This window comes from Dama dama, chromosome 9 (assembly GCF_033118175.1).
Source record: "Dama dama isolate Ldn47 chromosome 9, ASM3311817v1, whole genome shotgun sequence".
In the NCBI taxonomy this organism is placed as follows: Eukaryota; Metazoa; Chordata; class Mammalia; order Artiodactyla; family Cervidae; genus Dama; species Dama dama.
Genome location: NC_083689.1, coordinates 20,714,166 through 20,741,210, shown reverse-complemented (window position 1 = coordinate 20,741,210; position 27,045 = coordinate 20,714,166). Strand labels below are relative to the sequence as shown.

The window sequence follows — 27,045 nt, the reverse complement described above, 5'->3', positions numbered from 1 at the left end:
TCAGGGCAAGTACTTTGAGATCCAGTTCAGCCGAGGTGGGGAGCCAGATGGGGGCAAGATCTCCAACTTCCTGCTGGAGAAATCCCGCGTGGTCATGCAGAATGAAAACGAGAGGAATTTCCACATCTACTACCAGGTGCAAGGAAGGTGGCCATGCGGCTGGGGCAGAGGGAGCCCCACTGGAGCCCAGGGAGGGATACGACAGGAGGGTCGGTGTTGGGAGCCCGTGATGGCGAGGACTGGGGGGTTACAAGGGCTGCACCCATCCACCACCACGTGAATGAGCTTCACTTGCCCTGCAGCTGCTGGAAGGGGCCTCTCAGGAGCAGCGGCAGAACCTAGGGCTCATGACTCCCGACTACTATTACTACCTCAACCAGTCAGACACCTACAAGGTGGACGGCACCGATGACCGGAGCGACTTCAGTGAGACTCTGGTGAGCACCTGTTGCCACTTTAGCCCCCAGAAACCTTCTTGTGTTACAAATCGGGAAACCAAGGCCCGGAGAGGGACAGGGACTTGCCCAAGGTCACACAGCAAAAAAAAAAAAGCCAGGAGAGGGGTCCAGGTGTCCTGACTGTCCCCCCACCCCCCGCCCCCCCTGCCCCGCATGTCTGTGCTGTGACCACTGAAGCCTAACCCACGGGGCGGTTGGAGGTCGGGCTTTGCACCAGAGGCTCTGTGCCCCATGTGCTTACAGAGCGCCATGCAAGTCATCGGGATCCCGGCCAACGTCCAAGAGCTGGTCCTGCAGCTCGTGGCGGGCATCTTGCATTTGGGAAACATCAGCTTCTGCGAAGACGGGAATTATGCCCGGGTGGAGAGTGCAGACCGTGAGTGTGGGTGCTGCGGAGGGTATGGTGGAGGCGTGTGTGTGTGTGTGTGTGGGTGGGTGTGGGTGTGGGTGTGGGTGTGTGTGAACTGCTTCCTCCCAGTTGTGGCCCCCGGCGGCTGAGGACCTAAGTGAACAAGATCGATGTCACGGGGCAAAAATGGGGAGAGATGGGAGCCCCTGTGTGAGGCCCAAGAACCTGACGGGCTGTTCCCTTTCTCCCCACCTCACCACCTGGCAGTCCTGGCTTTCCCCGCCTACCTCCTGGGCATTGACAGCGGGCGGCTACAGGAGAAACTGACCAGCCGCAAGATGGACAGTCGTTGGGGCGGACGCAGCGAGTCCATTGACGTGACCCTGAACGTGGAGCAGGCAGCCTACACACGGGATGCTCTGGCCAAGGGGCTCTACTCCCGTCTCTTTGACTTCCTTGTAGAGGCAAGTGGGGCTCTAGGGACAGGGGTGGGGGGAGAGGGGCTCTGGGGCAGCAGGCCCAGGGCTTGGACCAGCCAAGAGGGGGAGGGGGAGCATCTTGACTGTCATGACCTTGCTAATGCCCAGCTGTGGGAGGTACCACACCGAGCAGGAGGTGATTTGATGGGAGATTTAAGGTCTATCTTAAAGACTTAAGGTCTTCCTTAAAAACTAATCTGTGGGCTTCCCTGAGGCTCAGACAGAAAAGAATCTGCCTGCAAAGGAGTGAGACTCGGGTTCGATCCCTGGGTAGGAAAGATCCCCTGGAGAAAGGAATGGCAACGCACTCCAGTATTCTTGCCTAAAGAATCCCATGGACAGAGGAGCCTGGAGGACTACAGTCCAGAGGGTCACAAAGAGTTGGACACAACTGAGCAACTAATACTTTCACTTTCACTTTGGCTGTTGCATGGAGCCCAAGCAGGAGGGGGCCTATTGGAAATGTCCAGGCCTGGATCAAGATGGGGGCTGCTGGAATGGAGAGGGGTGGGTACCTTAGAGAGAGCCATGAAGGCGGCTGTCAGAAGGACAAAGTGATGGACCAGGTGATGGTGGACGAGAACAGGATGTGACAAGGTCAAGAACGGTGACTAAATATGCAATGGTTGCAAACAGCAGCCTCCTTGGTAATGTAGGTGGCCTGTTGCCTATGGGATCTTGGAGACAGTCCTTTCCAGGGGACATTCATGATGGACATGCTGCCCCCAAGTCTAGGCTCCAGACAGGTGTGCAAGGTGCCTTTGGAAAGCCCCAGGACATTATGGAAAGTCATAATGTCCATCTGCACCAAGGAGCATATGTTTGAGGCCCTCCACAGGGCCAAGTTCAAGTTCCCTGGCTGCCAGAAGATCCATATCTCCTAGAAGCGAGGATTTACTAAGTTTAATGTGGATGGATGTGGAAACATGGTGGCAGAAAAGCAGCTCATTCCAGATGGCTGTGGGGTCAAATACAGCCCTAATCACTGCTCCCTGGACAAATGGTGGGCCCTGTGCTCATAAGAGCCTGTCCCATCCTTACTTGGGCATGCTAAGTCGCCTCAGCCATGCCTGATTCTTTGCAACCCTAGGGACTGTAGCCCACCAGGTTCCTCTGTCCATGGGATTCTCCAGGCAAGTTGCCTGGAGTGAGTTGCCAGTTCCTCCTCCAGAAGGTCTTCCCAACATAGGGATCATACCTGTCTCTTGCACTGATAGGCAGATTCTAGCGCCACCTGGGAAGCCTACTCTTTACTCATGCCCACCAATAAATCCCACTTTCCTGTCATAAAAAGAAAAAAAGGATTGTGACTGTAGTAGCCAACACTCCATAGCAATTAATACATGCCAGCTATGGTTCTGTTCTCCATGCATTGATTTATTTAATTCTTAAGAAAAAGCCCTCTAAGAGAGATGCTACTGTGAACCCATTTTAAAGATGAGCAAATAGAGGTGCAAAGTGGTTAAGGGGCAGAGCCAGCTCCCAAGGCAGGAACCCTAATGTCCTAACACCTGGTTTCTTGTAGGAATGATGGACAGGGGTGAGGGTAGGCACAGCAATGGAGAAGGCAGGAGAGACACTGGTGGGAGGGGACAAGAGCATTTCAAGACAGTGGTAGGCCTGTGTAGCCACTCACCTATTGTCCCTGTGTATCACAGGCCATCAACCGTGCCATGCAGAAGCCCCAGGAAGAGTACAGTATTGGCGTGCTTGACATCTATGGCTTTGAGATCTTCCAGGTATGACCCTGCGGCCAACCCATGCCCACCCTGGGGGAGGGGGACCTCCAGCATCAGCCCACTGAGGAAGGCATGCTTTTCCTCCCTTGGCAGAAAAATGGCTTTGAGCAGTTCTGCATCAACTTTGTCAACGAGAAACTGCAGCAGATCTTTATTGAACTCACTCTGAAGGCTGAACAGGTGGGCAGGGGAAGACAACTGGCCAGGGCCAGGGGTCACTGGGGAGGAGGTGTGGGGCCATGAAGGTTGCCAAGCAACCAGGGACACCCCAGCCCCACATGGGCATTTCTCTCTGCTGACATGTCCAAGTTCCTTCTTCATAAGAGGTTTTCTACCTCTAAAGCTCTGATGAGGGCTGGAGAATTGCCTCTTTGTTCAGACCTTCAATGGGCTTCCTGGTGGCTCAGACAGTAAAGAATCTGCCTGCCAATACAGGAGGCATGGGTTCGATCCCTGGGTCAGGAAGAGCCTGGGTCAGGAGAGCATGACTACCCACTCCAGTATTCTTGCCTGGAGAATTCCATGGACAGAGGAACCTGGTGGGCTACTGTCCACAGGGTTGCAAAGAGTCGGACACGACTGAGCAGCACGTGCTGTGTAACAGGCACTGTTTGCGGTGCTGAGAAGACCCCCATGAATGGGATGGACAAAATCCTGCTGTTTTCATTCTACCCATCCTGCAGAGGCAGAGCCTGAGACTAGGATTCAGGGAAAATACCAGGAGATGACTGAAGAAGTGAGAAAGGGATTTTTTTTTTTTTAATTATTTATTTATTTTTGGCTACACCACACTGCATGTCAGATCTTAGACTCCCACCTGGGATTGAACCCATACCCCATGCAGTGGAAGAACAGAGTCTTAACCACTGGCCTTTCAGGCTCTGAAAGGGATTTTTTTTTAACAGCCAAATGGGATGTATTCACGAAAAGGTCACACTTCAGGCAACTGGGGCTCAATTCTGGGGCCCCAGGGGGAAGGTCTGACCTCCAGGGAAATGAGATTTGTTATGGGAGACAGTCCTAAGTGATGAGATGGGAGGGACAAGTTATGGGGGGGGGGGGGACATCTGTCACACCTCCTCCACCCATGCTTTTGAAGCTAACATTCTAGAAACACTCATATCTTTGCGCCCAGTCTCATCCCTGCCCCCTTTGCCACCCCCAGGAGGAGTACGTACAGGAGGGTATCCGCTGGACCCCCATCCAGTACTTCAACAACAAAATCGTCTGTGACCTCATTGAAAACAAGCTGGTGAGGGCTGAGCCAGATTTAGGGTTTCTCGCTGGGCCCCAGTCAGAACTAGGCTTGGGAAATCACTGTGCTCCTGAGCTGGGCTTGGAAAAGCTGGGAAAACCCTGGAGGTTCTGGGCCCCCATAGACCCTTCTGACCCACGCTCCCCCTTAGGTAGCTGGAGCCCCACAGACATACCCATCAGCCAGCACGTCCATTCACTCTGCTCACCTGTCACTTATTCACTCCACAAACATCGCCCCCAAGGCAGGCTGCGGGAGAGAGAGGAGTCAAAGTTGACAGGTCCCCTTCATCTCCATCTGGGGAAAGGATAGAGGCACGGATCCCTTATGGGCTTCCCCACCCCATCCTGTACCAGCCAGCTTCCACAGCATCCCAACACATCGGAGCTTCCCATCACGTCCGCTCTCTCCCAGGAGCGGCAAGGGGTTGGGGCCGGGCCGGGCTGAGCCCTTCCCCACCTCCTCACCCCCGCCCCCACAGAGTCCCCCGGGCATCATGAGCGTCCTGGACGACGTGTGCGCCACCATGCACGCCACCGGCGGCGGCGCCGACCAGACGCTGCTGCAGAAGCTGCAGGCGGCCGTGGGCAACCACGAGCACTTCAACAGCTGGAGCGCGGGCTTCGTCATCCACCACTACGCGGGCAAGGTGCGCCCCGCCCCTCGGACCCTCAGACTCCGCCCCTCAGGCCCGACCCACCCATCAGACCCCGCCCCTCGGACCCTCAGACCCCGCCCCTCAGGCCCGACCCCCGCCTCAGACCCCGCCCCTCGGACCCTCAGACTCAGGCCCGACCCCCCCATCAGACTCCGCCCCTCAGGCCCGACCCCACCCATCAGACCCCGCCCCTCGGACCCTCAGACTCCGCCCCTCGGGCACGACCCCCCCCCCTCGGACCCTCAGACTCCGCCCCTCAGGCCCGACCCACCCATCAGACCCCGCCCCTCGGGCCCTCAGACTCCGCCCCTCTGGTCCGACCCACCAGTAAGACCCCGCCCCTCGGACCCTCAGACCCTGCCCCTCAGATCCGACCCCACCCATAAGACCCCGCCCCTTGGGCACGCCCCCTCAGACCTGACCGGGCCCCTCAGACTCCTCCCCTCGGTCTCCGGCCCCTAAGACCCATCCCCGCCCATCAGATCCCGCCCCCCTCTGGCCCGTCCCCACTCCTCAGACCACGTGCCTCGAACCCCGCCTGTCAGGCCCCGCCCCTCAGACACCCCCGCACACACTTCCAGAGGCTCCCCGATGCAGCCTCCCAATCTCCCAACAGAAGGAATCTACCCAGACACCAGCCAGTACTAAAGAACACTGATCCCCTTCTCGAGCCCTTCCCCTACTGACCAGAAACACGATGCCCCTCTCCCACTGACCCCCAGGAATTGGCCTAGCCCGCCCACTATCACGGCCTTTCAGCAGGGCTGGTAAACCCACTGTCCACTCCCCCATCAAGGCCACAGCACTCCCAACTAACAGGACAGCGACCCCTACCCCTTACAGACTCCTTGGGTGGCTCAGTGGTAAAGAATCTGCCTGCCATTGCGGGAGATTCGGGTTTCATCCCCGCGTCGGGAAGATACCCTGGAGAAGGGGATGGCAACCCACTCTAGTATTGCCTGTAGATTCCCACGGACAGAGGAGCCTGGTGGGCTACAGTCCAAAATGACTGAGCACCCCACCCCCCACCTTACAGGACACAAACTCCCTCCCATCAACCCCAAATTAGGCAGCAGAGCCCCCGAAGCCCCAATCTGAGCTATAAGCCCCAGTGTCCCCCTGACCCAGAACATGGCCCCGCTTCTTCTGATCCCAACTTGGAGACCCCTGGATCATGCTGCAACCTACCGCCTCAGACAGACCTCCTACAGACAGACCCCTACCCAAAGTTTCAGAAACCCACTGTCCTCCCACCCTGGCCAAGGTCCCCCTCCCCAGTTTACAAGACTGCACGCTCTCTCTTTGACCTTATCATGGGCAGTAAACAGCCCCAGTGGTTCCCTGACTGTGCTGCAGCCCACCATTCCTAAAGCGGGCTGGGGCTCTGTGCTCCTCATCCTGAGAGTAGCCTGACCAGAACTATAGGGAGCCTGCACCTTGGATGGCAGACCCAGTCTACAAGCCAGGCTGAAACCCACCCTCCCACCCACCCACCAAACTCCAGCCAGTGCTATAACCCTCCTGACACATACCCCAGGCCCCCAGTCGACCGGAACACAGAGGCTCAATGTGACTTTTTGATTCCAAATTAATTAGCAGACACCCAGGGACTGCTCTGCCCTACCCAGATTACAGCCCCTTACTCCCCAAGCTGGGATATGTCATCTCCTCCTTCCCCTGATCCAGTCTGCAGCTCCCTCCCCCAATCTGGACTGTAACCCTCCATCGTCTCTCCCCTCTGACCCAGACTGCAGTCCTAACCCTCCAATCTAACCTTGAACATTAGACCTCCAGCCCCACCCCAACCCCAACCAGGTCCATGCTGCTCCTAACTGCCTAATATGAACCATAGGTACTGCCCAGTCTTCTCACCCCAGGGTGGGCCCCCATGGGATCCCTGATCCCTCACTTCAGATTCTCATTACCCCCCGCCCATGCCACTTTCCTCCAGGTCTCCTATGACGTCAGCGGCTTCTGCGAGAGGAACCGTGATGTCCTCTTCTCTGACCTCATAGAGTTGATGCAGTCCAGTGAGCAGTGAGTGGTCTCAGGCGTGGAGGTCTCTGGGCAACTCCCTGTGGGGATGGGGGAGGCCCAGGAACCACCTAACCTGCCCCAGAGCTCCCATCACTCCATGGAATTTGTGGGGGCAGCTGTTTCTAGTGAATTTTGCTGTTCAGTGGCTCAGTTGTTTCTGATTCATGACTCCAGGGACTGCATGCCAGGATCCCCTGTCAGTCACTGTCTTCCAGAGTTTGTTCAAATTCATGTCCATTGAGTCGGTGCCATCCAACCATCTCATCCTCTGCCACCCCCTTCTCCTGCCCTCAATCTTTCCCAGCGTCAGGGTATCTTCCAGTGAGTCAGCTCTTTGCATCAAGTGGCCGAAGTATTAGAGCTTCAGCTTCAGCTTCAGTCCTAATGAATGCTTAGGGTTGATTTTCTTTAGGATTGACTGGTTTATCTCCTTGCAGTCCAAGGAACTCTCAGGAGACTTCCCCAGCACCACAATTTGAAAGCAAATGGAACATAGCACAGGGTGAATGTTCTAAGACAGTGGTTACTAAAGTGCTAATAGTGTGGTTTCTAGAATTGTAACATGAACATCTTCTGATACAAGAAGAATCTCAGGCTCCACCATAAACTGAATGACTCAGAGTCTGCATTTTAACAAGATCCCAGGAGCCATGTGTACATTCGAGTTTGGGAACCACTGATTTAGAGCAACTCTGTCCAATATTATTCCACATCCAATAAAACTGAATCTACACATATACTTATTTTTAAATGGCCCGATTCAGGTCTAAATTGCATATCATTAAATGCATCCATTTTTAGAAATGATTTTTAATAAATGTACAGAATTGTACAACCATCACCACAATTCAATTTGAAACATGTGCATTACCCACAAAGATCCCTCATGCAAAACTGCAGTCAAATCCCCATTCCTATCACTTGGGTGGGCTTCCCTGGTGGCTCAGCAGTAAAGGAACCCGCCTGCAATGCAGGAGACACAGGGGTTTGATCCCTGGGTTGGGGGGAGAAGATCCCCTGAAGGTAGAAATGGCAACCCACTCCAGTATTCTTTCCTGGAGAATCCCATGGAGATAGGAGCCTGGTCCATAGGGTCGCAAAGAGTTGGACATGACTGAACACACATGTGTGCAAACACATCAGTTCAGTTCAGTTGCTCAGTCGTGTCCGACTCTTTGCAACCCCATGAATCGCAGCACACCAGGCCTTCCTGTCCATCACCAGCTCCCAAAGTTGACTCAAACTCATGCCCATCGAGTTGGTGATGCCATCCAGCCATCTCATCCTCTGTTGTCCCCTTCTCCTCCTGCCCCCAATCCCTCCCAGCATCAGGGTCTTTTCCAATGAGTCAACTCTTCGCATGAGGTGGCCAAAGTACAGGAGTTTCAGCTTCAGCATCAGTCCTTCCAATGAACACCCAGGACTGATCTCCTTAAGGATGGACTGGTTGGATCTCCTTGCAGTCCAAGGGACTCTCAAGAGTCTTCTCCAACTCCACAGTTCAAAAGCATCAATTCTTCGGCGCTCAGCTTTCTTTATAGTCCAACTCTCACGTCCATACATGACCACTGGAAAAACCATAGCCTTGACTAGACGACCTTTGTTGGCAAAGTAATGTCTCTGCTTTTTAATATGCTATCTAGGTTGGTCATAGCTTTCCTTCCAAGGAGTAAGCGTCTTTTAATTTCATGGCTGCAGTCACCATCTGCAGTGATTTTGGAGCCCAAAATAATGAAGTCTGACACTGTTTCCACTGTCTCCCCATCTATTTCCCATGAGGTGATGGGACCAGATGCCATAATCTTAGTTTTCTGAATGTTAAGCTTTAAGCCAACTTTTTCACTCTCCTCTTTCATTTTCATCAAGAGGCTTTTTAGTTCCTCTTCACTCTCAGCCATAAGGGTGGTGTCATCTGCATATCTGAGGTTATTGATATTTCTCCTGGCAATCTTGATTCCAGCTTGTGCTTCTTCCAGCCTGGGGTTTCTCATGATGTACTCTGCATATAAGTTAAATAAGCAGGGTGACAATATACAGCCTTGACGTACTCCTTTTCCTATTTGGAGCCAGTCTGTTGTTCCATGCCCAGTTCTAACTGTTGCTTCCTGACCTGCATACAGGTTTCTCAAGAGGCAGGTCAGGTGGTCTGGTATATAGTCTGCATCTACTAAGCAGTCCACTCATTCTAGATTATAGCCCTCAGGGAAGATCTCATCAAAGAGGAATGTAACAATGAACATAACAATGTTGCCAAAACAAACTCAGGCCTGCCCACCAGACTCACTGCAAAGTCAACCTCCCAACACTATGAGGCGGTGAAGGAAAGTACATTACTTGCAGGTACAAGCAAGGAGAACAGGTAGCTCTACTCAAAAGACCCCAAACTCCCCGAGGGCTTTCAGGGAAGGATCTTTACAGATTGTGTGCGAGAAAGGGTCACAGGGTGTGATCCTGTCACAATTTCCTGATCAGTTGATGGTGAGGTAACAGGGTGATGTTTCAGGAATCTTAATCATCAACTTTCTGGTTCCAGCTGGTCTGGGGTCTACATGCTGGTGGTCAGAATTTATTTAACTTCTTCTACCTGGCAGGGGTATTAGTATCCGCAAAACAGCTTAAGGATTTGGCTCAGGATATTATCTATAGCCCTTTGTTGTTATTCGCCAAGTCATGTCCAACTCTTTGCGACCCCATGGAACTGTAACCCCCGAGCCTCCTCTGTCCATGGGATTTCCCAGGCAAGAATATTGGAGTGGGTTGTCATTTTTTTCTCTCCAGGGAATCTTCCCAATCCAGAGATTGAACCCTTGAACCTCATCTCCTGCATTGGCAGGAGGATTCTTTAGCGATGAGCCACTAAGGAAGCCCTCTACACCCACTGAGGAAGAATTGAAAGTCTTTAACTTTCTTTTACAGCTAAACTATCATTACTTTGTCCTGCTTGACTGCTTTCCTTTGTTTCTGTATTTTCTCACTTTTCTGATTAAATTTGCCCTTTGGAATTCAGAGAAGGCCTAGGAGGCTAAAGCTTTCCAACAGAAAATGGTGGGGGTAGGGGGTGGACATGGGAAGGAGAAGGAATTGTCTGTCTTTGGGAAGTTCCCCTCAAGGGTCCTGCTCAGTTTCACCAAAGTGAATTTAACCAATGCCCTGTTGATAGACACAGAGGTTGTGCCCATCTGTGGCTACCACCCATGGGGCCGCAGCAGCAAGGTCTTTGTATTTCCCTGAACGCGTGTGCAAGCCTCTGCCTGTAAGACAGTTCCTCCAAGGGGACCTACCTGTGATGCCAGAGATGCCAGATCATTTAGTCGAACTGTTTTATTTTACTTGCTACCCAAGTCATGCACAGTCACAGAGGAAAACGTAACAGTACAAATAAATCAAGGAACCAAAAGGATGAAACCCACTCTCTGGTTTGCCGACATTCAGGGAGAACCACACATGTACAGCATGATCTCTGGGTCCCAGACCTCAACAGCCCCACCTCCAGGAAGGCACCTGAGGTTCACTTGCACCTCCAAACTCCTTCTCTTCCCCCACCCAGGGCCTTCCTCCGGATGCTCTTTCCTGAGAAGCTGGATGTGGAAAAGAAGGGCCGCCCCAGCACCGCCGGTTCCAAGATCAAGGTGGGCATGGGGAGGGATGCGTCCAGTTCTCTCATTCCTATGTCCATCTCTCCCCATTGCAGAGCCTCTGCCCCTCCCTCTGGCATCTTCTATGCAACAAGGGCTTCTTCCAGCGCTGGGGTTGGGGAGCTTGGACCAGCTTCCTTAATGTCCTCCTAACCCCCTAAATCAAGACATGAGCCATCATCCTAATGATTTTTTTTTCTTTTGGTCTTTTGGTCATTTGTCACTTTCTTCTTCATTATGGTAAAATGTACATAAAGTGAAAGTGTTAGTCGCTCAGTTGTGTTCAGTCCTTTGGGATCCCATGAACTGTCATCAGCCAGGCTCCCCTGTCCATGGGATTCTTCTCCAGGCAAGAATACTGGAGTGGGTCACCATTCCCTTCTCCAGGCTATCTTCCTGACCCAGGGATTGAACACCTCCTACATTGTCAGGAGGATTCTTTACCATCCGAGCCTTAACCATTTTTAAGTGTACATCTCAGCGGCCTGAAGGACATTCACATTGTTGTGCAACCATCCCCACCATCAATCTCCAGAACTGTCTCACCTTCCCAAACTGAAACTTTGTCCCCATTAATCACTAACTCCCCATCCTCTCGCCCAGCCCCTGGCACCTGCCATCCTGCTTTCTGTCTCTATGGGTGTAACTCTTCTGGGGACTTCCTATAAGTGGAATTGGACACTTATGTAACTGGTTTATTTCACTGAGCATAATATCTTCAAAGTTCATGCATATGTCAGAATTTCCTCCCTTTTTAAGGCTGAATAATATGCCATGGATATAATGGATATTTTCTTATCCATTCCTCCACTGATGGGCACTTGAGCTGTTTTTACCTTTTGGCTATTGTGAAGAGTGCTTTTATGAACATGGGTGTACCATCATATTAATACTTTAATAACAGTATATTGGACACTTCTCAGTGCTGGCAGCAAACACGAGACACTTTACAGACAGGAGATTAGTCCCACCTGGCAGATGGGAGGCCAAGGCTCAGAGAAGTGCAGTCACTGGCCCAGATCACACAGCAGAAATGTGATCCATGCCAGGGTCTCTCCTCCCACTCCTCTAGTCTTCCCCCTTGGAATGATTTCCTTTCTAGTCTCCCCTGCAGGACTAAAATGCACCACCCTGGCCTCTCAGGCACACACATATGATTCTCTGCTTTTAAAATACCTGTGCCCCAAAGGACAGGCAGAAATAACCAGGCAGTGTGTGCTCCCACATGTGCTCAGCTATTCCATCAACAAACCTTCGCTGAGCACTCACTCTGCGCCTGGCTAAGCGGTGAGTGTGGCAGACATGAGAGCTCCTGGTTTGGAGTTCAAGGGTCAGGTACACACACAGGATATTAACCCCATGTGGTACATGCTAACAGAGCCACATAGGGACCAGGGATACCTGAGTCCATCAGGTGCTGCCCCCCACGTTCCCATGCAGCGTGTCTCAGTCTCTTGGGGCTGTATTCAGATTGGGAAGAGAGAGGGTCCAGAGGGTCCTATCTGTGCCCCCCATCCCCATCTTCTCTCCCCCCTTAGAAACAAGCCAATGACCTGGTGTCTACGCTGAAGAGATGCACACCCCACTACATCCGATGCATCAAGCCCAACGAGACCAAGAGGCCCCGTGACTGGGAAGAGAACAGGTGACCCCCACCACCGCCCCACCTAAGCCAGTCCACACTGCCTGTCCCAGAGACTGACCCTCCCTCGCAAACCTTCCCCCCTACCCACCCAGGGTCATGGAATTCATCACAGGTCTCACCCAGGCTAACCCCTAGGACCAGCGCAAAACCTCTCAGGGCCCCGGGGTTACACCTAGCACTGACCGAGGTCCCCAGGGAGGATCCCAGACTGTCTGTGGAACTAATAATATAGTCCCCCTCACTCCCCAGACCCCAGGACCCACCCCTAGAATTGACCTTAGAACTGACCACGCAGCAAACACCGACCCCTCCCCCTAGAACCCAGTCCCCCAGTGCACAGAACTAACTCCCAAGTGGAAGTGGACCCCCTGGACCAGCACTGAACCCCCTCCCTAGACCTCAGAACTCACTCCCTAAACTGCTCCCAGCATGAATCCAGACAGCCCCGGAGCGGTGAGGCCGCCACCAGGGGACTCAGGCTGCCCTCTCCCCAGGGTCAAGCACCAAGTGGAGTACCTGGGCCTGAAGGAGAACATCAGGGTGCGCCGCGCGGGCTTTGCCTACCGCCGCCAGTTCGCCAAGTTCCTGCAGAGGTGAGGCGTCCCTGCCACTCTCACCCACCTCCCGCCCTGCCCACCCGCCCACTGCAGGCGCCCCGCCCACTCGCCCACTCCAGGCGCCCCGCCCTCCACGCGCCCACTCCAGTCGCCCCGCCCACTCGCCCACTCCAGGCGCCCCGCCCACCACACGCCCACTCCAGTCGCCCCGCCCACCACCCGCCCACTCCAGTCGCCCCACCCTCCCCGCAGCCCCACCAGCCGCTCAGACCCTCCCCCGCCCCGGCCTCAGGTACGCCATTCTGACCCCTGAGACGTGGCCGCATTGGCGCGGGGACGAGCGTCAGGGGGTCCAGCACTTGCTGCGGGCAGTCAACATGGAGCCGGACCAGTACCAGATGGGGAGCACCAAGGTCTTCGTCAAGAACCCCGAGTCCGTAAGTGTGTGGGAGAGACACAGACACCGGCATCACTTGCATGGTCCCGTTCTTCAGGCGCCTGGGTGACCATGCTCACGTTTCCTCCCGCCACCCTCAAGCCTCGGTTTCTCCATTTGGAAACTGGGGAGAGTCCTAGTCACCCTGCAGGATCAACGTGAGAATTAGACAACATGGGAAGTCCGAGGCACGGTGCCTGGCCTCTAGTAGGTGCTCAGGAAAACTGTATTAGTGGGACTTCACTTGTGGTTCAGTGGTTAAGATGCTGAGCTTCCAATGCAGGGGTTGCAGGTTTGATCCCTAGTGGAAGAACTAGGATCCTTCATGCCATTGGGCATGGCAAAAAAAAAAAAAAAAAAATTAGCTAGAGGGTCCTTGGTGGCCAGGAGGCAGGTAGAGAAACACATAGCCACCTGCGGTGACAGCCCCTTGGAAGGGACCTTCCTTTCTTTATTCTTTCCTCCATTTCCTTCTTCTATCATCTTCATTCCTTCCTTTGCCTTCCTTCCTCTTGTCCTGTTTTCTCTCTCTTTTCTTATTTCATTCCTTCATTCATGAATACCTGGACCAGAGATTCAGGTCAAAGTGGCAATTTTCTTAGTTTATTTTTATGTATTCTTTGGCTACACCACACAGCTTGCAGAATCTTAGTGCCCTGATCAGGGATCGAGCCCATGCACCCTGCAATGGAAGTGCAGATTCTTAACCACTGGCCTGCCAGGGAAGTCCTAAAGTGGCAATTTTCTTGTTACCAGACAAACCTCATTTCACATCCTCCAATATAGAAATAATCCTTCTAGCACACTGTCATCAGCTCTGAGCCTTTTATCAAAAGGCTGGAGGCACCCCAAACTTTATGCTGCCTCTACTTTCAGGAGCAAAAGCAACAATGACAATAAGTTCTAGGGATCTAAGGTACAGGGCAGTGTGGTCATTAAGGCTGGCAGCACTGTATTATATCCTGGGGGCTTCCCTGGTGGCTCAGACGGTAAAGAATCCGCCGGCAATGTGAGACCTGGGTTCGATCCCTTGGTTGGGAAGATCCCCTGGAAGAGGTCATGGCAACCCACTCCAGTATTCTTGCCTGGAGAATCCCCAGGGACAGAGGAGCCTGGCAGGCTACAGTCCACGGCATCGCAAAGAGTTTGACACGACTGAGTGACTAAGCACAGCACATTATATACTGGAAATTTGCTTAGGGAGTAGATCTTCAATGTTCTCGCCACAAGAAAGACATGGTAATTGTGTGGTAATTATGTGACAGGACAGAAGGGTTAGCTAACCTATAGTGGTATCATTTTGCAACATAATACGTGTATCAGATCAACATGTATGTGTACACTTTAAATTTACACAGTGCTGTATGTCAGTTGTAGCTCAATAAAGCTGGGAGGGGGCAAGTTTTTAAAAAAGCAACAGTGACAAGAATAACAAAAAGAAAGCAAGGTGAAGAAGCCCCTAAGGGCCTGTCTGGCCACCTGCTTTGGTGTGAGGACTGGAAAGTACAGAGAGATGACCATCTCAGTGAACTGTGCTGGTTCACCAGACTTCCAAGGGAATCTTAGGTTCCAGAGAAGCTGAAGCATGGGGCAAGGTGTGCTGGGGGTGTGGGCCAGGCCCAGCTGGGTGCCCATCACGTGCATAATCATGTCACCTGCTCCATAGCCTCTCAAGGACTTTATGAAGACAACCAGGGGATTGTCTGCATGATTCCCTTGATGTTACTGTAACTCACAAGTAACTGTTCTCTCATCAAAGCAAAAACATAACAGAGTGGGGTGGAGGCTCTAGAGATTCCATAGCTACAAAAAAAGTCTCTTTCTTGGGAGGTCCAGATTCTTCATCCCCCAGATACGTTGGCATCCACCTCCTAGAGCTTTCCGCTATGGATGTACTTTGCTCTAAAGAATAAAAATAGTGTAGAATCACATTCAAAATAGATATTGTTAGTGATAGAAACTTGGGCTGCTCTGGTGTCTCTGATGTTAAAGAATCTGCCTGCAAAGCAGTGAGACCTGACTTCGATCTCTGGTTCGAAGGGAATGGCTACCCACTCCAGTAAACAGTACAAACCAAAACTGTCTGAGGCTAAAACCACACCTGGAAGAATTTAAGTGGTAACACATAAGAGAAGAGAGAGGGAGGGGTAGAAAAAAAGAGGAAAATGGGAGGGTGAGAGAGAGAAAGAGAATCCATCTTGCTAGTTACTGGCAAATTGGAACATATGACTCTGAAAGGAAAAGACAAAAATTCACACACACACACACACACACACAGAGAGACAAAAGAATGCTCAGTTCAGTGCAGCTGCGTCCAACTCTTTGTGACCCCATGAACTGCAGCACACCAGGCCTCCCTGTCCATCACCAACTCCCAGAGTTTGCTCAAACTCATGTCCATAGAGTCAGTGATGCCATCAGCTATCTCATCCTCTGTCATCCCCTTCTCCTCCTGCCTTCAATCTTTCCCAGCATCAGGGTCGTTTCCAATGAGTCAGCTTTTCCCATCAGGTGACCAGAATATTGGAGCTTCAGTTTCAGCATCAGTTCTTCCAATGACTATTCAGAGTTGATTTCCTTTAGTATTGACTGGTTTGATTTCCTTGCTGTCCAAGGGACTCTCAAGAGTCTGCTCCAACACCACAGTTCAAAAGCATCAATTCTTCAGCATTCAGCCTTCTTTATGGTCCAACTCTCACATCCGTATGTGACTACTGGAAGAACCATAGCCTTGACTATATGGACCTTTGCGGCAAAGTAATGTCTCTGATTTTTAATATGCTGTCTAGGTTTGTCATAGCTTTTCTTCCAAGGAGCAGGTGTCTTTTAATTAAATGGCTGCAGTATGAAAAGAATGCTAGCACTGGCTAAGACAATAAAATGTAAAATCAAATTTTGACCAAAATTGCGCTCTGCACATTTTGAGGGGGTAAAGGTGAACTAGCTGGAAATAATGAAGCTCATAAAAGTAAGAGCTTGGTGGGAAAGTTTTTAAAATTTAGTTTATTTAATTTTTGGCCCCACCCTGCGGCATGTTGGATCCTAGTTCCCCAACCAGGGATCAAACCCACACCCCCTGCATTGACAAGTAGAGTCTTAACTACTAGACCACTGGGGAGGTCCCTGGTGGGAAAGTCTCATAAGGAAGAAAAACAGAGACTAAAAATTTGCACAGGAAAAAACAAAACAAAACCAAAAAAACCCTAATTTTAATGAAAACAATTTTAGTAAAATGGAAACAGTTTAACTGTGGTTTCTCAAAAATTGATCAAAGAATTAAGTTAATTAATGGAGTTGGAGCTTTTCTCAACTACAGATGCACTTATTTAGAGTTGGGTCTTGTTTCTTGTAATCATGAATTCGAAATGCCTCAAATGTTTTATACACCTATTGGCAACCCATCACCCCAAGCTTCCCAGGGCTGCTGTAAGACAGTACCACAAACTGGCTGGCTTAACCTAGTAAAAATTTATTTTCTCACATTTCTGGAGGCTCGTGCTTATGCTCAGTCATGTCCAACTCTTTGCAATCCCATGGACTGTAGCCCACCAGGCTCCTCTGTCCATGGGATTCTCCAGGCAAGAATACCAGAGTGGGTTGCCATTTCCTCCTCTAGAGGATCTTCCCAACCCAGGGATCAAAGCCGAGTCTCCTGCATTGCAGGCAGATTCTTTACCTTTGAGCCACCTGGGAAGCCCATTTCTAGAAGCGAGAAATTCAAAATAAAAAAAAGAAAGAAAGAAAGTAAAGAAATTCAAAATCAAGGGCTATGAGCCCTCTGAAAGTGCCAGGGAAGAATCTTTCTTTACTTCTCCCTGAATTCTGGTGGTTATCAGCAATCCTTGCCATTTCTTGGTATACAGATGTATCATACCTATATTGTTGGTGTATAATCTCTGCCTCTGGCATCACATGGCCTTCTTCTCTGTGTATCTAGGTCCAAATTTCCCTCTTTTTTATATTTTGACACATGGAGCATGTGGGATCATAGTTCCCTGGCCAGGGATCAAACCCATACCCCTTGCATTGGAAGCGTGGATTCTTAACCACTGGACCACCAGGGAAGTCCCTCCTTCTTAAAAGAACACCAGTTACATTGGATTTTAGATTCACCCTACTCCAGTCTAACCTCATGTAAACTTGATTACCTCTGCAAAGACCCTCTTTCCAGATAAAGTCACATTCACAAGTGCCCACCCAGTGCACCTAAGTTTGGGGAGAATGCTATTGAGTGCACTACACCAGGTCAAGCTCAGATCTGGGGTGTGTGTGTCATCCACCTTGAGCACATCCACCCCTGCCCTTAGCAGCACGAAAAGAGATGCCTTTAATACTGTGGGGAAAGGAAGATTTATTTCCCAAGCTGAAACCAAACCCTCTTCCCTGGGCAGAAATAACAAGGTTGGAAGACACTTGTCCTGATTGACTGGTCTGCCCCTAGTTCTGCATGGCTGGTCTCCCTTTACTCAGACCTGCCATCCCCTCAGCAAACCACAGAATGCATGTACATGCCCTCCAGGCACCCTGTATGGGCATTACTTCACAAGATTTGCACGATTTGCACGCGAACTCCTGGATCCACAGAGTACCCGTCTGAGAAACAAAAGAATATGTAAATACCACTCATTGGAAAAGACCCTGATGCTGGAAAAGATTGAGGGCAGGAGGAAGAGGGGATGACAGAGGATGAGATGCTTAGATAGGCAGGAATTTGAGTACTCTCTGGGAGACAGTGGAGGACAGAGGCGCCTGGTGTGCTGCAGTGCATGGGGTCACAAAGCATCAGACAGGACTTAGCGACTGAACAACAACAAAATACCCCTTAATGCCTGCAACCTGTCGGCCTGAGATGTTGTTTTTTCTATCTGGTGAGAAAGAAGACCCACTTTTTATGATCAGTTATAAACACTGTTGACTTAATAGTCACAACCTAAATGTTGAGAGTTATGTTTTATTCGGTGGGAATTTTTAGGACTTAAGCCCGGGAGAAAGAATCTCAAGTGACCCTTAGAGAACTGCTCCAAGGAGTTAGGGGGAGGAGTCAGGTTACATAGAAGTGTACAACAAAGGGCAGGTAGTCTGAACATCGAAAGGATTTTGTGAATTAAAGAAAGCAGACACCCCAAGTGAAGGAATTTAGCGCTTTTCTATGTATGGGAAGATGCCAGAGTCTGGGCTCACTGAAATCACTCCTTTCATATGCATCTCAGCTATCTGGGGCCAATATCCAGTGTTTTCATATCCAGAGTCCCTCAGTGCTCACTGTAGGGAACAGCTACAGCCTGCTGACTCTCAGGTCACAGAAGTATTCTCCTTCCTGAGTGCCCTTAGGGCTCAGATATTCACATTTGGACAGCCAGAATCACTGATGACTGTAATCCTTGTTTACTGACAAGGCAGGAAATACTCAGTTCTCAACACTCACAGATCTACAAGCCCTCCAAGATATTATGTATTTTTATTTATTTATTTATTTTTTTTCTTTTGCTATATTATGTATTTTTAAAGTGAGCTTGAACCAAGTACCTGCCGAATTCTTTTAGTCCTGCCAGGGAAGTCTGGGGTTTCTAGGAGACATTAGCCATCATTGTCATCAAAATGGCATTCAGGCTTTCAGCAGTGATGTGATGTTTGTGTATTTGAGAAAACCCTCTGGCTGAAGTGCTAATTGTTTTTTTCTAAATAAAGCCCAACTTTATTTTCAATTATTCTCCCATCGTCACTGATTGACCATGCTGTCCTTTTTGTCACTAAATTTCCATTTGAACTACAGTGTTTCCCAGCCATCTGTCGTGGTCCAAGTTTGTTCTATTCTTTGACCAACACAATTGTTTTTATTACTGTTATTGTTGTTCAATGTCTGACTCTTTGTGACCCCATGGACTACAGCATGCCATGCTCCCCTGTCCTCCACTATCTCCCAGAGTTTGTTCAAATTCATGTGCATTGAGGCAGTGATGCTATCTAACCATCTCATCCTTTGCCTCCCCCTTCTGCCTTTGTCTTCGATCTTTCCCAGCATCAGGGTCTTTTCCAATGACACTTTGCAGCTGGTGGCCAGAGTATTGGAGGTTCAGCTTCAGCATCAGTCCTTCCAATGAATATTCAGGGTTCATTTCCTTTAGGATTGACTGGCTTGATCTCCTTGCTGTCCAAGGGACCCTCAATCTTCTCCAGCACAATTTGAAGGCTTCAATTCTTCAGCGCTCAGCCTTCTTTATGGTCCAACTCTCACATCCATACATGACTATGGGAAAAACCATAGCTGTGACTATATGGGCCTTTGTCGGCAAAGTGATGTCTCTGCTTTTTAATATGCTGTCAAGATTTGTCATAGCTTTTCTTCAAGGAGCAAGCTTCTTTTAATTTTATTACTGTAGATTTGTAATAGTTTATCCCTTAGGTTCCTTCTCTGATATAGTCACTGGTTATTATTCCAGGTGACTTGCTCTAATAATTTATTCTCGATATCCCCTCTGGGTGGAGACTCTTAAAATTCAAATTTTCTCTGCTTTTCTATCAAAGCTTCCTTTCAGGGGCTGCCATGGATGGGTGTGCAGGTTGTATACTGTACAACCACATGGTCACTAGTCACATCAATAGGCCTGTCTGTCCAATTTTCATATCTAAAGTACTTTTATTGGTTTTCCAAGATGAACATTGGTTCACATTTCTAACATCTCTGAAACAGATATGGACCTCCCACGGATGGTAGGCCATAGCTTAATAAGGGTGAAAAGTCATCACGTCATAACATTTCTGGCAAGACCACATAGGTGGTAAGTGGCAAAGCAGGGATTTAAACCCAGCAAGACCAATCTACAGTTGTAATTTAATGCAGAAGTTATGCTCCATATTGGGAGGGATTCCTGGGTCTGGTCATTTGGAAGAAGACAAAATTTTGTGTCCATAACGTAAAAGCATGTATGCAGGTGCCTGTCAGCAAAAGCACATGGGTGGGGTGGAAACTCAGAGGAAACCGGAAACTGTGCTCCCCGGGGAGACGCCAGGACCCACCAGCCCTCCTTCTTGTCCAGCTCTTCCTTCTAGAGGAGATGCGAGAGCGCAAGTTCGATGGCTTTGCCCGCACCATCCAGAAGGCCTGGCGACGCCATGTGGCAGTCCGGAAGTACGAGGAGATGCGGGAGGAAGGTGAGAGGCTGCAGGTGGGAAGCTGGGGCTGAGGACGGATTGGCTTGGGGGAGCCAAACCATGACCTCTGCCCCCGCCCCCGACCCTGTGGCCCCACAGCTTCCAACATCCTGCTGAACAAGAAGGAGCGGAGACGCAACAGCATCAATAGGAACTTCGTTGGGGACTACCTGGGGCTGGAAGAGCGGCCGGAGCTGCGTCAGTTCCTAGGCAAGAGAGAGCGCGTGGACTTTGCTGACTCAGTCAACAAGTATGACCGACGCTTCAAGGTGAGGCACTAGCAGGCAGCCACATCCGGGACCCTGCCCATGCCCCACCAGAGGTACTCTTGCACCTTGCCCAAACACATCTGCCCATGGATACAGGCTCAACTAATGTAGGCATGGCTGTCCACCATATATATCCTTGTATATAGCCCAGACACACTTGTCCATCAGATATATCCTCACTGGGTCAGACACATCTGTCCAGATCATCTGTCCAGGGCATCTGGGTTGATGCCCTGAGGCCAGGCTGCCCATGCCCAGGGCTCCTGGCACCAGCCTCTCTGGTCTTGTATCCTCATAGCCCATCAAGAGGGACTTGATCCTGACACCCAAGTGTGTGTATGTGATCGGGCGGGAGAAGGTGAAGAAGGGGCCTGAGAAGGGCCAGGTGCGTGAAGTCCTGAAAAAGAAGCTGGAGATCCAGGCGCTCCGGGGAGTTTCTCTCAGGTGAGGCCCCCCACTAGCACCCTTCATCATCAGCTGCCCTCCTGTCACCCCATCTGTCACCCTGAACATGTTAACCTTCTATACCTGCAACTTTCTCTTGGTCCTATCTGTCACCTTCACTTGCCCTCGCATTCATGGTCACTTGCCAACAGCACCCATCCCCTCGCCTGACTCTTCTCTATTACCACCTTTCCCAGCTCCTTGCCACCTCTCCCGTTTGCCCCCACCTGTGTCACCCCTCACTTGCCCCTCCCCTGTTGCATCTCAAATATCAGCCCTTCTGCCAGCCTCACCTGTCCCTCTCACATGCTTTTCCTCCCGCCCCTCCCCCAGCACGCGGCAGGATGACTTCTTCATCCTCCAAGAAGACGCGGCCGACAGTTTCCTGGAGAGCATCTTCAAGACTGAGTTCGTCAGCCTCCTGTGCAAGCGCTTCGAGGAGGCGGTGCGGAGGCCCCTGGCCCTCACCTTCAGCGACACGTACGACCCCCCACCTCCCGCACCATCCTCGGGCTGGGCTTGGCACAGAGCCCCCTCCCCCGCCTCACAAACTGACCGAAATGCGCCCTTGCCTTGCCCCCTCCCATCTCAGCCCCCGTCCGCAAAGAGGGGATGAGGAGGTGACCCCTGCTTGGCGGGTGGGGACAACCACAGCTTCCTCCTCTCCTCACAGACTACAGTTCCGGGTGAAGAAGGAAGGCTGGGGCGGAGGTGGCACCCGAAGCGTCACTTTCTCGCGTGGTTCCGGCGACGTGGCGGTGCTCAAGGCTAGCGGCAAGGCCCTGACAGTCAGCGTGGGTGACGGACTGCCCAAAAGCTCCAGTGAGTCTGCGCAAAACCAGGAGCTTGGCGCACAAGAGGCTGGCCTTGTAGGGGGTGGGATCAGAGACAGGGACCAATCAAGACCGTGGGGCGGAGCCAGTGAGGGAGGTCAAGAGTGGGTAATGGACGAGGCCACGAAGAGGGCAGGGCTAGAGAGGTGACCAATAAGTGAGCGAGAAATATGGAGGGGCGTGGCCATAGAGTAGACCTGATGAGATCTTTGGAGAGGGCGGGCCCCAAAGTCAATAAGGGGTGGGTCCTGGAGAGGCGGGGCCAATTATTGGGTGGAACCAATCAGTGTTCCAGTAACTAAGAGGCTCTGTGCTGATGAGAGAGCCAGTGAGTTAGGGGGCGGGGCCCGGAGTAAACCGGACTTGGGGGTGGGGCCAAGAATCTAGTGTGGCCACCACTCAAATCCCTATATCTTTTCCCCTTTCCCTTTCAGAGCCCACACGGAAGGGGATGGCCCACGGAAAATCTAGAAGGCCGGGCCAGACCGCTACCCGGGCAGCTCCCGGGCCCCCCAGAGGTAAAGAGACACCTGACACTAAATGTCTTCCTTGCCTCTTGTGGGCTCCAAGGCCTAAGACCTCCTGTTAACGGGATCTTACGAAGAGTGGACCACTCTCTTCTGTTTTGTCCAGAACTCTCTATAGCTCCCCATCTCCCATAGAATAAAGGCTAAGCTTAGTTTGATATTCAAAAACCCTTCAGATTCTGACCCCAACTAACCAGTGACCTCTTCTCTCCTCCCATCTTAAACTCCTGTCATGCAAGCTACATCCTATTTTGCCAATTTACCAAATTTTGCCTTCCCTCTAGGCCTTTGCCTGAGCTGTTTGCTCTGCCTGTCTCCCAAACTCCTATTCCATATGAACTCCTATTCATCCTCTAAGACCCACCCACAAAAGCCCTCCTTCAGAAGTAGGTCGGGGAAAATCTTACCCCTAGCAGTCTCAATCTATGCCTTCATAACCCCAGGGTCTCTTTCTCCAGGCCAGTCCTTATCATACAGGGTTGAGAGTAGCTGCCTCTTCCCTCAGGGAACTTGGAGCTAAGTCCTCCTCAAATCCTGCTAGCATCACCCTGACAAATGCTCCCATCCTTACTCTTGCTGCAGGCTTGGACCGCAATGGGGTACCTCCCTCTGCCAGAAGGGGCCCCCTGCCCATGGAGATCACATCTGGAGGGGGCTCCCAGCGGCCACCACGAGGCCCTCCGTCCTCAGCCTTGGGGGCCAGCAGACGCCCACGGGCACGGCCCCCCTCAGAGCACAACACAGAATTCCTCAATGTGCCTGACCAAGGCGTGGCTGGGTAGGTGGTGTGGGAGGGCAGCCCCAGGAATGGGATGGGGAGTGTCTGGGGCTGTGACGAGTGCCCTCATGTGCCCACAGCATGCAGAGAAAGCGCAGCGTGGGACAGCGACCTGTGCCTGGTGTAGGCCGACCCAAGCCCCAGCCACGGGTGCATGGCCCCAGGTGCCGGGCACTGTACCAGTATGTCGGTCAAGACGTGGATGAGCTGAGCTTCAATGTGAACGAGGTCATCGAGATCCTTATGGAAGGTGTGTGTGCCAGGGCAGAAACAGGACACCTCCAAGGTCTGGAGGTCACCTCCTAAGCAACCCTGGGAGCCTGGCCTCACTGCATCACACCCAATACCCCAGCCTCATTTTTCCCACCTGTCAAGCACTAGGGCCAATAGCAGACCTACCTTGTGAGTTGGAAATGGGCCTTGTCTGGATGGCCCAGGCCACCTCCCTACTTTGCCCCTGGGTTGCACCTAGAGGAGCTTCAACAGCACCCTCTGCAGGTGGGTGGGGGAGTTATTCCTGGGTCCCCCGTGGGGATCATGGGGAGGGACCTACATAAGAAGGATGAGGGAATAGCAGGAGTGGATGGTCTAGAAAATGAAAGTGTGAGCCAGGGGCAAGGCAAACGCATGTGCAGCTCCATCCCTTCTTTCTGTCTTAGAGAAGACAGTCTCTGCCCTATGCCGGGCCCGTGGAGATAAGACAGACTGACACAGAGCCAGCATGAAGGCTTTCTCTAGGGCGAGCTGGGCATGGGATCATATCTTCTCCTCTCCCACAGATCCATCAGGCTGGTGGAAAGGCCGGCTGCATGGCCAGGAGGGCCTCTTCCCCGGAAACTATGTGGAGAAGATCTGAGTGGATCCCACCTGCCTGCCTGCCTGCCTGGATCCTGCAACATGGGTCTCATTTCCCTCGGCTGCATTGGCCAGAAGGTCCAGTTCTGTGACCTCCAGCCCGGCCTAACTCAGGCCCTGGGTCTAGGGGTCACCACTGGAGCCCCTGTCCCCCGGCCCTGGACCCTGGCCCCCCGCAAGTCATACCTGTTTCCTCCTGTGTCAAACAGGGCTAACAGGACCTACCTCACAGCTGCCTTGTGAGTAGGATATGAGCTGTGTCCCAGGGGCAAAGAGCCAAGCACATTTGGGGGGATCTTGACAAGCTTGACTTCCCTCCTCTCATAAATAAGGCAATAAATGTTTGCCGAGTGAAAATATGAATTAACTTACTGAGCACCAACAAGGACTGCCTTCTCATAACCCTGTGAGGTAGGATCAGCAAACAACCCCATTTTACAGATGGAAAAATGGAGGCTCAGGGAGGTTTAGTCACTCACCCAAGATTCCACAGAGCCAAGTCTTGAACTCGAATACACTCCTGTCCCTCACAAAGCTTGAGTTTGTCTCACTTGCTGGCTTCCAGAAGCTACATGCCAGCTCTCCCGCAGAAAATGTTTTGGTGAGCCCTGTCAGCTTTTGAATCTACACACCTCCCTAATACCAAACCCAGCTGGGACCCTGAGGAAGGAGGCAGGTCCCACATGTCCCCCCATAATCCACTCAGAGTCATCCCTGGACCCTGCCCCCACCCCATATCTCTTTCCTTAGCTCTCACTCACCTGGAGTATGGACCGGTTCTGACATTTGAGTGCTTTCTGCTCTTATGTCATGGTGAAGGAGGGATCAGCCTGGCTACCTGTCCACCCCTTCCAGCTGTCCCAAAACCAGTGCTGGAATCTGAGCCTTTCAAACCTCCCCACATGTGCAGGTGAATCCTTGGACCTGAGCCTAAGCATTTTGACTTTCTAAATGAACACCCGCTCTGTGCTCAGCCCCACAAAGAGCAGTCCCTCTGGGAGAGGGAACCAGATAAGTGAGGTCAGGACTGAGCCAGAGAAGGGACTGGGGCTAGAGCAGGGGACAGGGGTGCAGAGAGTGTAGGCATTGCTGGAGGAGCCAAGAAGGATGAAAGGGTCAGCAGATCTTGATGGCGAATACTACACAGAGTGATCTACACTGTGATGGAAGGACTCCAGATGGAAGACACCTACCCAGTACCTGGAGGATGGGGAATATGTATCGAAGAAAAATTGGTCAGAAGAGCCTTCTTCAGGATCCACACCTACCTGGAAAGCTGAGCATGGCTGGAGAAAAAAAAAAATCCCAGTTGTGCAACTGTGCCTCAACAGCCCTGTCATTAGTCAATCATTACACAAACATTTAACCTGTCTCTTGAATTGGGGGCTTCCCTGGTGGCTCAGACAGTAAAGAATCTGCTTGCAATGCGGGAGACCCAGGTTTGATCCCTGGGTCAGGAAGATCCCCTGTAGAAGGGAATGGCAACCCACTCCAGTATTCTTGCCTGGAGAATCCCATGGACAGAGGAGCCTGATGGGCTATAGTCCATGGGGTCGCAGAGTCAGACACAACTAACTTTCGCTTTCACACTTCACAATCTCTTGAATGTCCCTGGTTCCCTCCATCTATGATTTTTGTCCCTCCACTGCCCGGCTTCCACTGTGCATGTCTCTCAGCAACACTTAGATTGGGGGACAGACTGCGGGAGGACTGTGTGAGCCACAACATTAGCTGGGCATTTCCTGGTGTTGAAGGGGAATAAAGGCTTCTGTCTCCTTTATCTTAGAACTCACCCCTCTTCCCAGTAAGGGGTATAGCTGAGGCCCCACTGCAATAGCCATCACCACATTTGCAAGAAGTAGGGCTATTCACTGGGGATGAAGAAGAGAGTAAGTTTGACATCTTCTAGCAGACAGCATCTCATATCTAGGTTATAGCATCTTTGGACTGCAAACCTCAGTCATCTTAGCCCCACCCATTCAGCAACATCCTGTTGATTCTGTTACAAAGTTTCTTAAATCGGGCCCCTCCTCTCCCTTTCTTGGTTCTCTGTCCCTTCTGAGACCTCACTCCACCCTTCCCCAGATTGCACCAACCTCCGCTGTGTGCACGCACACGCACACACACTCCACCCTTCCTAAAAAGAATTTTTTAATGAGTTTTTAACCATATTAATAATAATCAAAAGAAAATTATTTTTTTAAAATTCAGACAGCCCCAAAGTGTGAAAAATCTGTCTTCCCTCTCACTGCAGAATTCTGTCCATTCCCCCTCCACCTCAGTTTGTTGATGTCTCCTCCCAATGATATTCCTGGCATATAAAAGCAGATAAGTGCATATTATCGGAGTAGAAAATGGCAACCCCCTCCAGCATCATTGCCTGCAAAATTCCATGGTCAGAGGAGTCTGGCGGAAGACAGTCCATGGGGTTGCAAAGAGTTGGACATGACTGAGCCACTAACCACTCATGCACATCTTATGCACACAGACGGAAATACATTGTATATAAAGCCAACACTTGCCTAGAACTCTCAAATGCTTAAATAATGTATTCCAGAGATCTTAGATCAAAGATCTACTTTACTGCCCCAACAATGATGCATCCTCCAAAGGACACTGAGCAATCAGCTGGTGTACCTCCCCCTGCTAAAAATTCATCAGCTAGAATAGAGACCACACACCTCTCTTTCCACAGTTCACTAGGTCCCTGAATGACCTTTCTTGAACCCTGTCTACGTTCTGATCTTCACTCCCTGCCTCCACCTGGCTCCAGCAGTGAGCTGATCACGTCATTGTTTCTTGAAAAAGATAAGCTTGTCCCTCCCCAGCTCAGGCCACTTGCACCAGCTATTCTTTCTTCCCACAGCCATATGGCCTCCTGAACTTCTATTGGATAACTCCCTCCTGACAATCAGGCAACAGCTCAGAAGTCATCTCAC

General features: G+C 51.3%; 1 protein-coding gene and 1 pseudogene across 4 annotated transcripts in view; both read left to right on the top strand.

Moving 5' to 3' along the window:
* MYO1F (myosin IF) overlaps positions 1-24,463 on the top strand; it is a 39,862-nt gene extending 15,399 nt beyond the window's left edge. For 2 of the 4 annotated variants that reach the window (XM_061150525.1, XM_061150522.1), the window contains 22 exons: positions 5-136; positions 303-437; positions 702-834; positions 1,075-1,271; positions 2,945-3,025; positions 3,119-3,205; positions 4,191-4,277; positions 4,762-4,929; positions 6,890-6,975; positions 10,523-10,604; positions 12,149-12,255; positions 12,750-12,848; positions 13,105-13,249; positions 20,286-20,400; positions 20,500-20,669; positions 20,968-21,113; positions 21,447-21,593; positions 21,787-21,935; positions 22,381-22,464; positions 23,056-23,251; positions 23,332-23,501; positions 24,031-24,463. In XM_061150525.1, the coding sequence (XP_061006508.1) occupies positions 5-136; positions 303-437; positions 702-834; positions 1,075-1,271; positions 2,945-3,025; positions 3,119-3,205; positions 4,191-4,277; positions 4,762-4,929; positions 6,890-6,975; positions 10,523-10,604; positions 12,149-12,255; positions 12,750-12,848; positions 13,105-13,249; positions 20,286-20,400; positions 20,500-20,669; positions 20,968-21,113; positions 21,447-21,593; positions 21,787-21,935; positions 22,381-22,464; positions 23,056-23,251; positions 23,332-23,501; positions 24,031-24,107 (2,793 nt within the window). In that variant the 3' untranslated portion in view covers positions 24,108-24,463. The remainder of the gene's footprint in view (positions 1-4; positions 137-302; positions 438-701; positions 835-1,074; positions 1,272-2,944; positions 3,026-3,118; positions 3,206-4,190; positions 4,278-4,761; positions 4,930-6,889; positions 6,976-10,522; positions 10,605-12,148; positions 12,256-12,749; positions 12,849-13,104; positions 13,250-20,285; positions 20,401-20,499; positions 20,670-20,967; positions 21,114-21,446; positions 21,594-21,786; positions 21,936-22,380; positions 22,465-23,055; positions 23,252-23,331; positions 23,502-24,030) is intronic. The other 2 variants (XM_061150524.1, XM_061150526.1) reach the window with 1 other exon arrangement.
* LOC133063013 (small nucleolar RNA SNORA70) lies at positions 1,892-1,976 on the top strand (annotated as a pseudogene).
* Positions 24,464-27,045: the final 2,582 nt, after the last annotated feature.